The sequence below is a fragment of the Aulonocara stuartgranti genome (assembly GCF_965226115.1).
Source record: "Aulonocara stuartgranti genome assembly, chromosome: 5".
Taxonomy (NCBI): Eukaryota; Metazoa; Chordata; class Actinopteri; order Cichliformes; family Cichlidae; genus Aulonocara; species Aulonocara stuartgranti.
Window position 1 is genome coordinate 21,688,103 of NC_138943.1, and position 17,626 is coordinate 21,705,728.

The window sequence follows — 17,626 nt, forward strand, 5'->3', positions numbered from 1 at the left end:
ATTTTTGTTCAAGACACTAATATCTTCTTTTTAGAATTAAATAAAATGTATGAATAATTCTGAGATCTGACAATGTACTATGATATTGTGTGCTACTCCTCAATGCTGAAAGAGGTGGTTTAGGTATTTGATTAGGGTACCTCCTGGGTGCCTCCTGGGTAAGGTGTCTTGGGCATGTCCCACTGGAAGGAGGCCCTAGTGCAGACCCAGGACACACACTGGAGAGATTATATTGCTTGGCAGGCCTGGAAACACCTCAATGTCCCCGTGGATAAGCTAGAGGAAGTGGCTAAGGAGTGGGAGGTCTGGACCTCTCTGCTTAGCCTCTGCAACCCAGCCCCAAATAAGTGAAAGAGAAAATGGATGGATGGATCTGACAGTCTTGCAGTATATAAAAGTCCTGGTCAAATCTTGTGTTTGTGAGAGGCAGCCAATCAGGAGAAAGTTAAAGTTGCAGGGAGGGTTGCCTCTCATTTAAAGTGAGAGTAGTTTTAGACAGTTGGTGTTAAGAGGCTGCACTAAAGCCCAGTCTAAGAATGGGGAATTGGTATAATAGGTCCTCTTTAAACTGATCTGGAAAATGTGGAATTAAAAAAAGAAATGACTAGAAGAAACAAGAACATCCTCGAAGTTACTATGTGTTTCACCTCCATGTAGATCAAAACCTTGTTTGCGGTTGCAACAAATCGCCACTTTAATTACGTAATGTTGTTACCTTTAAATGCTATTTGTATCTAAACCAGGAGCATCAAATCAAAGCATAAATAGTGGAACCCTTGTATATGCTGACGTCATTGCACACCACTTAAAAAGAAAGAGCAGATATATTAATCTTATTCATCATTGTTAATACTGATGCTGGCCTATTGTTTTGCCTTTACTGACACTATCAACTGCTCTGGTTATTCTGTAAACTCCTTTGTGTATATTATTTTGCCTTTGTTGAAAGTGAAACTCAAAAGGAGCAGTATCACTTTCTTGACAACCCTGTATTGCCTGAGCTACATTTTTGCCTCTGGTCAGCGCTGCCCTCTGGTGGAGAAAGTCATGTTTCAGCAGTGGAGGAACAAGTAGTCAGGTCGATTTTAAGCAAAATAGTAATATTTTGTACAGTTTATGATGAAGTTAATGCTTAATATTGTAGTACTTTGTATTATATACCCTCAGAATAAAATAAGTAATTATGAAATAGCCTCTTTTGAGTGTTAAACTGCTAAATCGGACAGCAGCAGCAGCCAAAGCCTCGTGGTGCAGGAATATGAGATGAGGTGCACACTGAGGGCAGTGAACCCCAGGAAGGCCGCAGGTCCAGACGGGGGGACCGGAAGGGTTCTAAAAGAATGTGCAGACCAGCTGGCTGGGGTCGTCACTAAGATCTTCAACACTTCACTCTCCCAGTCCTGCATCCTAAAGTCAGCCACAATTGTCCCACTGCCAAAGCATACCAACATTAGCAGCCTCAACGACTACCGACCAGTTGCTCTAACCCCTGTTATAATGAAGTGCTTCAAGAAACTGGTCCAACATCACATCATGTCCTGCCTGCCACCCACACTCAACCCGCTCCAGTTCGCACACAGAGCTAGCAGACCAACTGAAGATGCCATTGCTACAACGCTCCACACCACTATCTCTCACCTGGAACAACAAGGGCGTTATGCCAGGCTGCTCTTTGTTGACTTTAGCTCTGCTTTAAATACGATACTCCCAGACAGACTAATAGTTAAACTGCTGGATATTGGACTTCCTTCTACCACCTGCCGCTGGATCAGAGACTTCCTGTCAGACCGTGTACAGAGAGTTAGAGTGGGGCCTCATCTTTCCTCACCCCTCAGCCTTAACACCGGCTCTCCACAAGGCTGTGTACTGACTGAGTCCTCTACTGTACACTCTGTACACACATGACTGTGTTAGTTCCCACCCAGACAACGCAGTCATTAAGTTTGCAGATGATACCACCGTGGTGGGGCTCATCTCAGGGGGAGATGAGACGGCATACAGAGCTGAGGTTCAGAGGCTGACAGATTGGTGTGTAGACAACAACCTGGACCTCAATACCACCAAGACAGAAGAACTGGTAGTCGACTTCAGAAGCAGGAAGTTTGAGCTGCAGCCTGTCAGCATCAACGGGGAGTGTGTGGAAAGGGTGTCCAGTTTCAAGTTCCTGGGTGTGCACATAGACACAGACCTCCAATGGAGCTCAAACACCTCTGCGGTTTTGAAGAAGGCCCAACAGCGTCTCCACTTTCTGAGAATCCTCAGAAAAATGGACCTGAAGAAGGAGCTGCTGACCGTCTTCTACCACTGCTTCACTGAAAGTCTTTAACCAAAGAATCAAAAATGCAAAGGAAAGAGACAATGCAACTAGCATCTATTTAAAAAAACATTTTCTTCCTCATCACATCAAGATTTATTTCCTGAACTGAACTGTTACACGTGAAAATATGCATAAACATGCTTATTTATTCCCATTATTGTTGCAATTACTCACTGTCAGCAGATTAGACATGTCCAACTGGTTGGTTACAAGCCTGGCTGGTTATGCCAGAGGAAAAAGGTCAAAGCCAAGATGTTGTCTAACGTTTTTTGTTGTTGTAACATTTTCCAACTTTTCCAACAACTCCACTAAAATGGCAATAAAATCTGACACGATTGTACACTTGTTACTTCAACCAAGCTGCGGCACAGTGCGCCAGGTTACAAAAATCGAGAGGTGCTGGACTGCCCAGTGGACAGGACACAAGACGTGACATCAGAATCAGCGCGCATGACACAGGCAACAAATTCATTTGACTGCACTCTGCAATCTATTGACATCAAGTGGCGATATTTTACGATTTGTAACTTTAACTGCAGTAGTAGCAGCTGAAAAATATTGTCCCTCTGTTTCTCTGGGACTGTCAGGCTCCGGGGTTGTTTGCTTTACACAAGTATGTCAAAAATTAAAGTAGGTCTATTAAAATGTAGCTTTTCATATTTGTTCTTCGTTTCTTTGTATTGCAACTGTGATATGTGATGTTCAGTTAAAAGGTCGCTGTCTCTTTAAATCGCTGGTCTTCGTGTCTGTAGTGATGACGTGTCGCCTCCTTTTCCTCCCGGTGGCTCAGTTACTCAGGCTCAAGCTGGTCTCATTTCCACTGTGAAGAACCGTACAAAGAGACCAGTTGGGACATCATGGGCAGTAAGTTTCACTTTGGCACATGATTTTTAAGACTGTGATCTGCAAAAAACGAGGAGCAAAACTGAAACAGTGTTTTATGTGTTTTTGACAACTTAGTTAGCTAACGGTAACTAGCAACTGGCGTTGATCGCATGCAGCTAGCATTTAGTCGCTAGCTTCCTGGTTGATAAATGGTTTTTTCCCTGTTATGAAAATATTTCTAATGAGAAGTAGTTGTAGGGTTTAGCTTAATAACTAGGTGATATTTTGGCAAACTAGTTTTCTAGTCTGTAGATATCCTTTAAAAGCGATACGGTGAGTGGCTTAATTTCGAGACCTTTACGCTAACTTGTTAGCCACTCATTCAAAGACATTGACAGTCTAGTGATGACGACGCATAAGACGCTCTGTTTTTTGTGAGTCCGCTGTTCCTGTTTCCTGCCTTGCATTACTAGAAACATGTAGGTTGTAGAGGTACTGTAAAGATCTGACATAACAACAGGAAACTGATTTTTTTTTTTCAAAGCTTTGCTTTACTCCAGGTACATTGTTGGTACATTCACATTTGTCTGTAAAGTCCGCCCCCCATTCATTACCACGTCCCGCTGATGATAACCAGATATGATCACCTTTTTACTCATGTTTGTTTCTTTGTTTGTTTGTTTTCAGTCAAATTCTTGGAGGTGATAAAGCCTTTCTGTGCTGTGCTGCCAGAGATCCAAAAACCCGAAAGAAAGGTATGTGTGTTTTTAAATACCTCCCCTTTGTTTTCATAGTTCTAAATAAACAATTAGCAATCAGTAAGCTTTATATTGTGTTTGCTTTAATTTTTTTACCCCCCTCCCCTCGTTTTAAACTTATTACATTTGCTCAACCATTAGATCCAGTTCAGAGAGAAGGTGTTATGGACTGCTATCACTCTTTTCATCTTTCTGGTGTGCTGCCAGGTGAGTCTCACTGTTGTTTAGTTTGTGTATTTACATTTTTATTCTGTTTTTAATAGGGGAAAAAACCTCAACAGCTTAAATAAGTAAAAAAAAACTTAGCATAAATTATTACAATGTTATTATTACATTAAGTTGTCTGTTACAGGAATGTTTCTTACATAATAGTCAAAGTATCAAGCTGAAGTCAGTGAATTCAGGGGACACACAATTATAACACTTCATGCAGCCAATTAAGACTCGACTGTAAATGCAATATGTTGCTTTTCAGATTCCCCTGTTTGGCATAATGTCCTCAGACTCTGCAGATCCTTTCTACTGGATGAGAGTCATTCTGGCCTCAAACAGAGGTATATACTTTTTAATATATTTGTGTATAAGTTAGATATATGTCTGCTGTTTTCTGGGGTCTAACTTGAACATTTTCTTCTAGGTACTTTGATGGAGCTGGGTATCTCGCCAATTGTCACCTCAGGCCTGATCATGCAGCTGCTTGCTGGAGCTAAGATCATCGAAGTTGGAGACACTCCAAAGGACAGAGCGCTTTTTAATGGAGCACAAAAATGTATGTAATCTCTGCTCAGGTGCTGGTTTGAAGTAGTTTGAAATTGCCTATCAAGACTTTAGGGTCTCTGACCTCTGATTTTTTTTATTTATTTATTTATTTTCTTCAGTGTTTGGCATGATCATCACCATTGGACAGGCTATTGTGTATGTGATGACTGGCATGTACGGAGATCCGTCAGAGATGGGTGCAGGGATCTGTCTGCTGATCATCATTCAGGTGAGAACAGGATGAATATCTGCAAACATACCTGAACTGTGTAATGTCAGGACATGTAGGGCTGCTCGATTATGGCAAAAATGATAATCACGATTATTTTCACTGAAATTGAGATCACGATTATTTGACGATATTTATTTAACCCTTTAAGACCTACCATAGAACCAAGTCCGCCAGAGCTTATATTTTTTTTTTGTACATGCTGTAGTGCCATTTGTGGGAGCATTTCAAGTTGCTATACATCAATACAACTGTTATAGCCCATATTTTAATAATATGTATGCATTAAGTCCATAGTAACTACATTAATTGCAAACAAGTGCAATAAACTACAAAAAAATTGAAAATCGTTTTTGTTTTGTTTACATATATTTCTACTTGGAGAAATGTAAGAGGTTTATCCCTCAAAACTTTAAATACAAAAAAGTTGCAAAAAATAGTTTACAACAACAGGAAATTTATTTTGAGTGTCTTCATAGTTTTATTTTGGAGATACAGCAATTTTTATATACTGCAGGAAAAACAAAAAAAAAATCCTATGATGCAAATTTGCAAAGAAAACAGCACGTGCATCAAAATAAACTATTTCCAGCTGTGCAATTCGAGTTCTAAGCATCCCAGCAACTATTCAGAAAAGTATAGAGTCAAACATGACTTATAAAAACACTAGTATAAGTATAGTATAGTATAGTTTTTTACTTAAGGCCTACAAGTAAAAAACTACATTTTCCGCAAAAATGACATCACTTCCGGTTTCGGGCAGGAAATGCGATAGTTCGAGTTGACGTCTTTTTCAAAGTGGGAAGTGTTAGGAACAGCTGATGGATCGGCAAAGCGTGTTTCTGGAATATTATGTTTTTGTTCCTGCAAGCGCTTTTTATGCAATTTTTGCAAAGCTTTATGTGGAAGGAAACCGTGACTGAGGACAAGCTGATGGCATAAGATGTAAGTACAACTCCTCCGGTTTCATATGCAAAACAAATTATTGCGCTAGCTTAGCGGTTCAGGTTCTACAGGGATTTAAAAATAGTTACGCAAAACGGAGTGTGCTGCTCTGACCGGCTTTAAAGGGTTAACAATAACAATGTATTGAATAATGACTTTAAAAAATAATATAAAATAGTGTGCAAATACTGATAACAGTGCAAATGTTTGCAATATAAGAAATAAATGAAAAATGTAAACATCTATGTTTAGTCAACTTTGCAGTGTTGCTCTGTGGTGCAGCTACTACATCGTAGCAAAGTTTACACACTGTCTACTTGATCCACGTCTAACTCCGCCAACCCATAATGTTTCCACACCACTGAAGTTGTTTTTTTTTAACCTCTTTTCAACCAACGGCAGTCACTCTCCTCTCCAAATAACTTCTGCTTAGCTTTCCGAGCTTCCCTCGGGTCCTCTTAATTGTTGTGACGCGTGTTCGAAATGGAGAGCGGTGCGCTTGACTTACCACACGGAGCAGCGCGAGAGTAAAGCATGAGGGAGGGTCTAATAATCGGCTCAGTCATTTTTAATGATCGTTGAAAGCCCAGATCGTAATCGTGATTAAAATTCGATTAATTGAGCAGCCCTAAGGACATGTATATAAATATAAATTAAATAAATTGTTTTATTAATTAATTATTAATTGTTTGGTTCCTCAGAGTTTCCAACAATGTTGTTTTTGTTTTTATGAACGTTATTATTACAGACATGTCCCTTACACTGGCATTACTGTTTATTCAATGTCATTCTTATTAAACTTAATGTTGACATCACAATTAAAGAAGTGCACGAGGCGCATTTCAGAGAGAGGTTTCATTAGTTACTCTGTCAAATACAGGGTAACTAAGTACAAGGTCTGGTTCAGCATTCATATTAGAGTTGTGTGATTAGTAGTTGATTATACAGCAATACAAAATTCTAATCTCTTTACAAAAGGCTGAGGCAATGGAGATTTTTTTTTCCAGCTTGTCTTTTCCCAAAGCCTTGTCTGCTACCTTTTCATAAACACTCAAAGAATACCAGTGAAAACCCTTTGATTAAAATCAGCCTTTTTTAAATTGTTATTAGTTGGTAATAGTTTTAAACCTGTGAGTATAAATATACTCCCAAGGAGATGTTACTTTCACGCTCTCAACCTAAAGCACACATACGCTGTACTTTCTGTTACTGAGATGACGCTACTGGTACTTTAAAGAACTCTTTGGGCTAGGAAACATAATTAAATTTCAGTTATTTTCAGCTTTATTTATCATTTAGGGTAACTGTTATACTCATTGATGACGTAACAACAGGTATAGATGCAGTAATTTTCAAAAAAAATGAATCAATTGAAATCATTTCTTTTTCATTTATTCTGCTCAGCTCACAACCTGCTGGGGTTGTGAGCTGAGGGGGTTTTGCTGTCACCACAGCTTCTTATAATCTTGTGAATGTGAGAACGAAGTGGAGTAAAATTTTTGAATGTATCCCATCTGCTGTCAGTATTATTTTTTTTATTAATCTTTCATTCCACAAGCCTACATAATTTTTTATTAATTTTAAATGTAAAAACAGAAGACGTAATGTGTTTGTTGGAGTCGATACTCAAAACTTTCCAAACATGGCAAATCTCCATAGCAATCTCATATGACTCGAACTGTTACGTTTCTCTCTAGCTGTTTGTGGCTGGGCTGATTGTGCTGCTGCTGGATGAGTTGCTCCAAAAGGGCTATGGTCTTGGTTCAGGCATTTCCTTGTTCATTGCTACCAACATCTGTGAAACGATTGTGTGGAAGGCCTTCAGTCCCACTACTGTGAACACTGGAAGAGGTAAGGAACCAATAATTGGTTTTTACAAAGTGATTTTTTTTTAAATTAAATAATAATTTAAAAAAACCATGTTGCATCTTTGCAATCCAAAACGAGGTTTCTAATTTGAGAGGGTTTTTTTCTGTGTTTCCAGGCACGGAGTTTGAGGGTGCGATCATTGCTCTTTTCCATTTGCTTGCCACAAGGACTGACAAAGTGCGTGCTCTGAGAGAGGCCTTCTACAGACAGAACCTGCCCAACCTCATGAACCTGATTGCTACAGTCTTTGTTTTTGCTGTAGTGATATACTTTCAGGTCGGTTGCTTTTCTTTTCTTTTGTCTGACTTCACACTAACCCACTTGAGATTTAAAACGTGTATTTAAAAAAATAAAAATAAATCAGTGTGATGAATTAATCTCTTCTCTCACAGGGATTCAGGGTGGATCTGCCAATCAAGTCAGCTCGTTACCGTGGACAGTACAACACCTACCCCATCAAGCTCTTTTATACTTCCAACATTCCCATCATCCTGCAGTCTGCATTGGTCTCCAACTTGTATGTGATCTCCCAGATGCTCTCCACACGCTTCAGTGGCAATTTCCTGGTTAATCTGCTCGGAACGTGGTCTGTGAGTACATGTTTGTGTTTTATAGATTCTTCAGTTCAGTTTGTTAGTGTGTTGACCTGCAAAATGCCTTATTTAAAGTGCAAAAAGACCCAACACCTAACAACCCAAAAATAAATGCCTCTGCTAATGGTTTGGCGATCCATCTTCTTTATAAAAACTACCTCCTCTCAAACAGTCAGTTTTGTTTTGTTTTTTAACCATATTTTTCTAACTACACAAGCTGCATTTATGTAAGCTTACCATGACATTCACACCTGTGTGCCAGGACAAGCCTATTCTTGGATATTTTTGGTTATTGATAAAAGGAAACAAAATAAAATTGTGGAAAGATTGTACCGGAGTCTGACAACTCATTATCATGTTAACATTAGTGACTGATGGAGTACGTTTTGTTCCCGTTTTCCCAGGACACATCCTCTGGTGGCCCGGCCCGTGCTTACCCAGTCGGGGGACTCTGTTACTACTTCTCTCCACCTGAATCATTTGGCTCTGTTCTGGAGGACCCAGTCCACGCAGTAATCTACATCATCTTCATGCTTGGTTCATGTGCCTTTTTCTCCAAAACCTGGATTGAAGTATCAGGCTCCTCTGCAAAAGATGTAAGTTATTACTGCTTTCTAGTAGGTTGTGTTATGACATTGTTTCAAGAAAACTCGTTCTTAGAGCTCTATTCCATTTCCTGTCATGCAGGTTGCAAAACAGCTGAAGGAGCAGCAGATGGTGATGAGGGGACACAGAGAGACCTCAATGGTCCATGAGCTTAACAGGTAAAATACAAGATCTGTTACACCTGTTGACCTTCTAGATTTTCGCCAGCTTCCCAAAATATACAGAACAATTTTGTGTTTCAAGTGTTTGTTATGCAATGCTCTGGTTCAGGAGGTTATGTCATGAGTTCATCCAGACACAGCCTCCATATAACTGCTTTTCACATTTCCTACATATAAATAATGCCAACCCACACTTTTTGCTAAACTGCTCTTTTAAGCACTACTTAGTTAAGTGAGTGTACACTTCTCAAAAATGTAAGGGAACATGATCATCAGTGTATAACACAAAGTCAGGGATAGGAAGCATGAACGTCTGTCTTTCACATGCTCACATGAGGTGAACTTCCTTCCTTTCATCACTGAAGAAAATAGGGCGCCAGTGGCGAACCTGCCAGCTCTGGTTTTCTCTGGGGGAATGCCAGTCAAACTGCATGGTGCCAGTCTGTTGGCACAGGTTCCACTAAAGGATTGCGGCCTTTGTGTAACACTTGTCGAGTCTGTATCTGACACTTTAGTTGGAATAATGCACATGGAGGGTTGGAGGATAGGTCGTTTTGTAGGGCTCTGGCAGTGCTGGAGCAGATACAGCTCCTATTGCTGAATTGATGATCTTCTCCTACTATTTCCTCCACACTCTTGAGACTGTGGTAGGTGCAGCGGCACTTTTCAATGTGCCATCCAGGAAGAGCTGGAACTTGAATTGTCTCATGTTGCCAGCAGTGAACAAAAAAGACACTAGTAAAAACTCTGTGAAAGGTTTTGGTGACTACAATCATTCCCTTTTGGAGGAATTATTATTGTTGTCTCCAGTGCATTTGTTGTCACTTTCATTTACACCACAGTAGATGAAATGAGTTCACAATGGCTTGTGCTTTCTAAATTGACAGGGTGATATTTATTAATTTTAACTGACTTTGTGTCTTTATGTTAAACTGATTGCGTATTCCCTTTCTTTCTTCTTCTTTTTTCTTAAGCCGTATATGTGAATGCTATCATCCTTACTACAGATTGCATTTTCAACAAAAAAACACAGGGTGTGTAATTTCCTTAATTTCTCTGTTTTCATTTTAGATACATTCCCACTGCTGCTGCCTTTGGTGGACTGTGTATCGGTGGTTTGTCAGTGATGGCAGACTTCCTTGGAGCCATTGGCTCTGGCACTGGTATCCTGCTGGCCGTCACCATTATCTACCAGTACTTTGAAATATTTGTGAAAGAACAGAGTGAAGTAGGGAGCTTTGAAGGCCTATTCTTCTAGCCATCGTGCTCTTGCTTTTGACCCAACTTTTTTTAGCACCACAAAACCCACGTTTATTTTACAGCCATGAGAAGCCCCTGCATCATCGGCACTGCAATTTTTTTAGGACGTTTGAGGAACCTTCAGGAGTCTCCGCTGAAATCGGGTACTGTGAGGTGCTGGGACAATATGCTGACTCTTCACTCCATTTGTTTTCCCCACAGACCTTCCAAAATGGTGCAAAGAAAGACATTTGGCTGTGCTTTATCCATGTTTCTACCTGATTAAACGTGATTAAAGCTTCCTATATTCATCTATAGGCTTCCTGCAGGAGTCCCTCCCCCCTTCTGGACTGACAAATGCTTTGGTATGCAGGCATACTTGATTTGGATGGTGACGGTCATCTGTCTTCAGTGTGCTTAGTGTTATCTCCTACTTTTACTTTCAGCTTTATTTAATTTTTTTTTTTTAGTTAACCTGCCAGTCAGTTAATGGTGTAAACCAGGAGGTGAACTGTCAGAGTCGAGGAGTGTGTATGTTTCTGATCGGGACACTGCACTGAAGTGTTTATTGGGTCAGGGTCCTCCGAGAAGAAGAGATGGAGCTCACATTGGGTTCCAACCTCTGGGAAACATTCAAAACTCGTTTTTAATTTAAGGCATTCCCGGGGAGCTTCAGTATTAAATGACAGCTTTCATTGACTCTTGTTACCCACATCATGCAGTCTTATGTCTTGTTTTGTTTTTAGTTGTCTGCTTTGTGTACTTTCAATAATAACTTTTCCAAACAGACTGTACATATGCCATATATTAAATAACTTGGATTTGTCTTAAGTGTAAGATAAAGTCTTTGAATATGTAAAAATAATTGCATTTCAGAACAAACTTGTACAAAAAACATTCTCAATAAAACATTTTGTGGAAAAAGACTGACTTTTAACTATTTGCTTGGGATGTCCTTTTTATACAACAGGTGAATCTGGGGAGGTTTTTGTGATGTTTATGTCACCACAATATTGTGGATTTAGTTCCCATATTTTGGTGTATTTGTTAACAAATGATGGCTTTACTGTCTGGTGGTTTACAGATCAGCCCGCAGGACCCTGTCAGAATTAAACCTGTGGTTTCAGTTTGAGTTTCTGGTCTTTGCACATAAACCGCCAAAGTATTACACAAAGAGGAAAACAGACAGTATAAAAACATGATGAAATAATGTGGTTTTGTTAGAGAATAATACTAAGTAGGACATTCAAGTGCCTGCAAAGCTTTACATCGGACTTTGATATTTGTAAGACGTAGATAAGTCCGATTTTGAACAATTGTTCAAAAAGAAATTTTAAGGTTTTTTTTTTTGAAAGTGTGCTTCCATAAGAATTGATTATAGTTGTCATTAAATTAAGAAACTTGAACTAATCCTGCTTTAGCATAACAGCGGTTTAAGAAAAATGGTGTTATCTCGGGTTTGGTTCGCTAAGCTGCTTAAGGCAATATTCAAATGACTGCGCACCAACCTTGTTGCACCAACATCCATGCCATTTTCAAAGTCATTTTCATCACAGTTCTTCTCCATTTCGATACTTGGTTTGAACGTCTGCATGTCATCTTGACCTTCCACCTTCTCTCCAGTTCTTCTAATGTTTCCTGGTTTTCCTTTTGCTTTTCTCGCAGGGCTTTGTTTTTCTCCTGCAGTTCTTCGTTTGCCTCATGCATGTCCTTGTTTCTTTGTTGTTATTTGTGATAGATGGCTTTTAACTCTTCATGTCTCTTCTGTAGTTCTTGAAATAAAGACTGTATGTCTTTGAGATTTTTCTCCTGTCGTTGCTTTTACTCTTGCATTTTGGTGTTTGCGTAATGGACTTTGCTGTAGAGTGCTTGTAATTGGGTGTTTTTGGTCACCACTTCTTGGATTTGGCTCTATTTCTCTGCATATCTTCTCAAGCTGCTCTTTCTCTTCCTTGAGTTCAGTGTTTTTGTCCTTTATTAATACTCACAACTCTGTATTTTATGTTTCAAAGTCTTAAAGAATATACTGCATCTCTCTCTGGGTTTCTGGAGTTTTTCCTTCTCTTTTAGCAGGTCTGAGTTTTCTTTGAGTTCTTTATCGAATATTTCTTGTAATGCTTCCATTTTCTTTCTGTGTCTTTGAGTTTGCACTGCATCTGTTGGTGAACTGCTTCCTATTGTTCCTTCTTCTAAAGCATTTGCATATTTCTTTGGAGTGCTTTATCGAACACGCAAACCTTCATTATTTTTCTCTGATACTTGAAGTTTGCACATAGTCTCTTGGTGTATAGCTCCTGTTTCTCCTTTCTCTTTAAGCATTTCAGTATTCAGTATTAATTCTCACTGCTTAGTAAAACATTATGTGTAAACCTTCGGTGACTTGAAGCTTGCTCTGGAGCTTTTGCTGAATTGCTTCCATGTCTTGAAGTTTGCCCTGTATTTGTTTGCACATTGCTTCATTTGCTCCTTGTCTTTCAACATTTCTGTGTTTCGTCTCAGTGCTTCATTAAACATTACGTGTAAGCCTTCATTATTTTTTTCCGTGATGTGAAGCTTGTACAGCATCTGATGATGTAATGCTTCCATGGTTTGGAGCCTGCACAGCATGTGCTGGTGGATAACCTCCTGCTGTTCTTTCTTTTTAACCACTTCTGTATTTCTTTTCAACACTTTACCAAACATTACGCACAAACTTCCATTATTTTTCTCAGTAACCTGAAGCTTGCACTGCATCTGCTGGTGTATTGCTTCCAAATCTTGAAGCTTAGACGTCATTTGTTGGTGTATTGAGTCCTGCTGTTCCTTTTCTTTCAGCATTTTTATTTTTCGATGGAGTGCTTCATCAAACTTTGTTTGCAACCCTTCATTTTTTTTCTCAACATGCATTGTTTTCACATCGTGGAGCTTACGTTGCATCTCCTGGTGTATTGCTTCCTGTTGTTCCTTCTCTTTCAGCATTTGTGCATTCAGCATTTTTATGACATTTGCGACTAAAATTTTTTATTTGTCTGGGTTTTTTTTTCTTTTATTCAATTTGCATCAACATTACACATAAATTTAAATGAAATATAATCTAATATAAATTAGTTAACTTAAAAAAAATTAAAATAAAATAAATAAAAGTCTATACCACAGCTTTGATTGTGGGAGAAGTATAACGTATTTGCTAAGCATTAAAGATCTGAAAAAGTTATTTTGACAAAGGAAGTGATTTGTTGGACACAGGGCATCAGTTATTCAATAGATATTTCAGATATTTCCTCTTTTTCCCCATTAAAGAGGAATTGAGCAATGGTGAATGCTAATGCAGTAATTTGTTCATTAATTTTTTTGTAATGATCTTTAATTAGTAGTATTATTTTTAATTTTGTACAATGTATTATTCAGGAACAGCAGGTGTTTGGTTTGGGCAAAGCAAATGGATTTCTTTTTTAATTAGATACCAGAATAACTGGTATTACGACTGGCCATCCCTGTATTGTTCATGTCATGCGTGAAACAGTTTGCTGAATTATATTTTTCCCTCAGTGTGCATTAACACCTGTGATTATAACTCACAATATATTTACTCCAAAAATAAACATTTTTTGAAAGCTCTTTTTGTAATCTCTATTTTATCATTTTATATTGATTACACACTCATATGTTTAACATATGAGTGTGTAATTAACATTAAAAAAGTAGAAGATGTAATATTGTCTCTTCATTCCCTTATTTTCAGTGACGTTAATTGATTTGTAATACAACCGAACTTTAGGGACAAAAGCTTTAATGTGTACCAAACTACCTGTAATTACTTGAATAATATTCAATAATTAAGCGCATAACATTTTATGTAATTTCGCAGAAATAAAGTGTGGTCCAAACACAAGATGAAGAGGATATTTCTATTACGAACTCCAGGAGGCAGCAACGCGCACCGTGGCGTAAACGATCCCAGCAACACTTTCGGAGAAGAAGAGTAACCACGTTCTGGCAAGGATAGTTGTGAAACAGCTTCCGAAGGATGGATTAAAACTTGCGATGCTGTGATATTTGCGTTTGTTGCATTGTGTGTCAGTAAAAGGCGCAACCATCAGTGAACTGCCATCTGTTTCAAGGAGTCAAGAGGAGGAAGTTAATGTGCTTCGGCGTGAAGAGATGAGTTCGGTCAGACAGGAAGGTAAGCATGGGCTAACTTTTCTGCAAAGCTACTCTCTAAAGCTTAGTTGAGTCTGAATGAAAAATGAATCTTGGTGTAATAATAAGGTGGATTAAGAAGCTCCCTCATAGGATCTGAGCTAGGACAGTTATCCTGAGAGGGCAACAGTGCCTGCCACCTGTGGCCGTCAGAGTTTAACCTTGACCAGAACGTGCTACAGTCCACCAGGCCTGCAACATACCGTAATTATTAAAGTGACTAATATTAGCACGTTAGAAAGTCACTTCTAGTCTAGTTATAGTTTAAGGTGTGTGTGAAAGTATTTGGACTGTCATGGTAGTAGATTAAGTAATTCGTCACACCAAGTGTGGTTTTAAGATGCTTTTACACTACACAGCCCTTATTGGCTATGCTGTAGATTAAGTTTAGTTATTTAGTGGGGGGAAAGTGCCTATAATAAATAATGAACTACAGCTGAATTCGTAATGTATAAACTATGATTACGTGGCTTATTAATCCTTAGTTAATGTTTCAGAGAACAGGGAGAGTGCACACTCGTTCTTGGAGATAAGAGTTTATAATCACACATAATAATAATAATTATCATCACACAAATATGTTTCATTTAAAGGTGGGAAGAGAACATTCTTTATTATATAACTGTGTATAATCACAACTGTTAAACGCTCGTAACTACCTTTTCTATTTATCAGTATTAAATTTATGTGAACTTAACTAAATGAAACTAGCTTATTGCAAGCTTGTTTGCACACTCACTGAAATGGCAGCTCAGGTGCCTTTATGATATAATGACCCCTCTTCATGTCTCTGTTTTAATCAAAGTCAGTTTAATCTCTTTTATGTTTATTCACTTACAAGGGAGGAAAAGCAGTACAGAGTAATAGTGTATGCGAGTGCTTGCCAGGGCAGTCCCGCTGAGCCTGTTTTATACATTTCCCCATTCATATCAACCAGTAAACACGTACTGTGGGAACAGATGTGTGTCAGAGAACACAGTTTCATTGTATAGCGTGCTAGAACACAATGCTGATGGAACTTGAATAACAGATAGCAGAGAAGACACATCACAGATTGGGAGAAGGACAGACAGACAGAGATTTTCTCAGCTTACCCCGGAAGAGTGTTTATCTTCGTCTTCATGTTTTTGCTGTGTCTATGGGGTTTTCTCTGTATACTTCGGAAGACTCAATGCCAGATAAAGCTCTTAAGTCCTTGGAAAAAAATCCTGGGATTTAGTTTGAAGTGCTTTGAGTGATAACTTCAAATAATCTTTTATTGGCTGTTAAATGATTCCAAGAAAATTGTATAAAACACCAACAAACAAAACACAAAAAAGAAAGAAAGCAGCAAATCTTCACTTCAGAGAGTCTGTTAAGAATTGCTGAGCATTGTTTTAAGTGTGTTAACAAAATAATAACTCCACCAATCATCTCCTGTGGAAGCTCGTTTCATAAGTAAGCCGGCATTTCATGTTATCTCGTAAAAATTCCATTTAATAAGTGGAAATTTTGAGATGTTCAATTCAAAATTTTGACTTATATATGGCCAAAAAAAACCCCCCAACGACAGGAAAAAGTTTTGATACCTTCCTGATGATTTATTTAAAATGCTCTATTTCACACAACAGGTAAAGACACGATCATCTTTGCCACCAAAGAGGATCATGCAGCACCCAGCACTGCGGAGCTCGTGGAGGAAGACCCCAATGACCCATTTGAGGAGAGAGGTGAGAAACGGTAAAGAAAGCTTTGGTGAAGTTGCACAATTACAAGTTATTTATTCTGTATTCTCCTCTCTCGTCCCAGGCTTAATTCTTCCCAATGGGGAGATTAATTGGAACTGCCCCTGCCTGGGTGGGATGGCCAGTGGTCCCTGTGGGACTGAATTTAAGGACGCCTTCTCTTGTTTCCACTATAGTAAGGAGGAGGTGAAGGGCTCTGACTGCCTGGAGCAGTTCAGGTCTATGCAGGAGTGCATGCAGCGTTACCCAGAGCTCTATCCACAAGAAGATGACAAATCACCCAGCGACACCCCAAAAGACTCTGAATCCACAGATGCGCTGGATGAAAGCTCAACATCTGCCTCAGATCAGGACTCTGATACCAAACAGGCCAACACAGAGAGCTAATAATGAGTCTCCGCAGCAACAGTGACGCTCAGTATCCATACATGACATAATTAATCATCCCTTTATTGAGCAAAAATAATGCAGAGATATTTTTTCATTATTTGTCATTAGTTTATTTTTACTATCGACAGTTTTTTTTCATAGCTCATTTGTAAATGATCAGAAATGGCTGTTATGCTTTGGGCTGTGTGGAAGCTGGATAGACAAAGTGAGGAAACACGCAGCAGAGATTACAGATTATTATGAGTTAATTTAAAGTAATTTGATTGGCTGGATGGAAGCAAACGCTGCCACCTTAATATCAAAAAGTATTTAAGATTTTCCCTCCACTGGTTTCTGATTTGTTCTTAAAGGAAAATGGCTACAGAGCAGATACTGTTTGCATGCTGTAGCAGATAAAACTTTTATTTCAGTTTCATTTACAAACTTTGCCAGCAAAGCGATTTAATGCACAAAAGAAAAAAAGGTTTGTGAAGTTGTTTAATCCTGCCACTGTGCTCATCCATAATGGTTGTAAATAATCTTCAGCTGAGTGCTAATTAAGGACCAAGCTTCCTACACCCACACAGTGCACTGTGTGTATACGTTTGGCTCTTTTTCTTCGTGTCTCAGGATGAACATTTGTCTGCTGTGTGATTAACCATCAGAGAGTGTAAACAGTATATTGTCTTAATTTTCTGTCTTTTACATTGTTACACAAATGTTACTTATATCAAATTTGTCTCAAAAGTTTATGTTAGTAACATTATTGAAAAGTTGCCAGCTTTACAAGGTATGAAGCACAAACTGAGGAAATGACTACAACTTGTTTTTGTTTATGAGCTGTTTATTTGTGTCTTTGCACTCTCTGTCCAGTAAGACTGCATTTTTTTTTATAACCAGACCTGAAAAATTTACCTCATCTAAGCTGAAATGAACCGTGTGTGTGCCGCACAGGAGTGACTGACTTGACTTGAAGTGGATATGACAATATTGTTAAAAGTTTTATAATAAAATCAATTACAAATCTCTGGTTTGTGAGATATTGTTGACTGT

General features: G+C 38.7%; 2 protein-coding genes across 2 annotated transcripts; both read left to right on the forward strand.

Moving 5' to 3' along the window:
• Positions 1–3,069: 3,069 nt before the first annotated feature.
• Positions 3,070–11,238, forward strand: LOC309707576 (protein transport protein Sec61 subunit alpha-like 1). The gene is made up of 12 exons (XM_082534987.1): positions 3,070–3,181; positions 3,830–3,897; positions 4,042–4,107; positions 4,376–4,454; positions 4,538–4,669; positions 4,779–4,888; positions 7,531–7,684; positions 7,818–7,978; positions 8,095–8,292; positions 8,700–8,891; positions 8,983–9,059; positions 10,134–11,238. The coding sequence occupies exons 1-12, from the start codon at positions 3,175–3,177 to the stop codon at positions 10,318–10,320; spliced, it is 1,431 nt and encodes a 476-aa protein (XP_082391113.1). The 5' UTR covers positions 3,070–3,174; the 3' UTR covers positions 10,321–11,238.
• Positions 11,239–14,209: 2,971 nt separating this feature from the next.
• On the forward strand, positions 14,210–17,601 carry LOC309707331 (mitochondrial intermembrane space import and assembly protein 40-B-like). Its single transcript, XM_082534638.1, has 3 exons — positions 14,210–14,463; positions 16,091–16,189; positions 16,269–17,601. Exons 1-3 carry the CDS (start codon positions 14,442–14,444, stop codon positions 16,589–16,591), a joined length of 444 nt encoding a protein of 147 aa, XP_082390764.1. The 5' UTR covers positions 14,210–14,441; the 3' UTR covers positions 16,592–17,601.
• Positions 17,602–17,626: the final 25 nt, after the last annotated feature.

Excerpts from the sequence above, each read along its gene's own strand:
- LOC309707576 (XM_082534987.1), top strand. Across the intron at positions 8,293-8,699 it reads ATCTGCTCGGAACGTGGTCT|GACACATCCTCTGGTGGCCC; the intron begins GTGAGTACATGT and ends CCGTTTTCCCAG. Across the intron at positions 9,060-10,133 it reads ATGGTCCATGAGCTTAACAG|ATACATTCCCACTGCTGCTG; the intron begins GTAAAATACAAG and ends TTTTCATTTTAG.
- LOC309707331 (XM_082534638.1), top strand. The coding sequence starts at position 14,442 with ATGAGTTCGGTCAGACAGGAAG. Across the intron at positions 14,464-16,090 it reads GAGTTCGGTCAGACAGGAAG|GTAAAGACACGATCATCTTT; the intron begins GTAAGCATGGGC and ends TTCACACAACAG. Across the intron at positions 16,190-16,268 it reads TGACCCATTTGAGGAGAGAG|GCTTAATTCTTCCCAATGGG; the intron begins GTGAGAAACGGT and ends CTCTCGTCCCAG.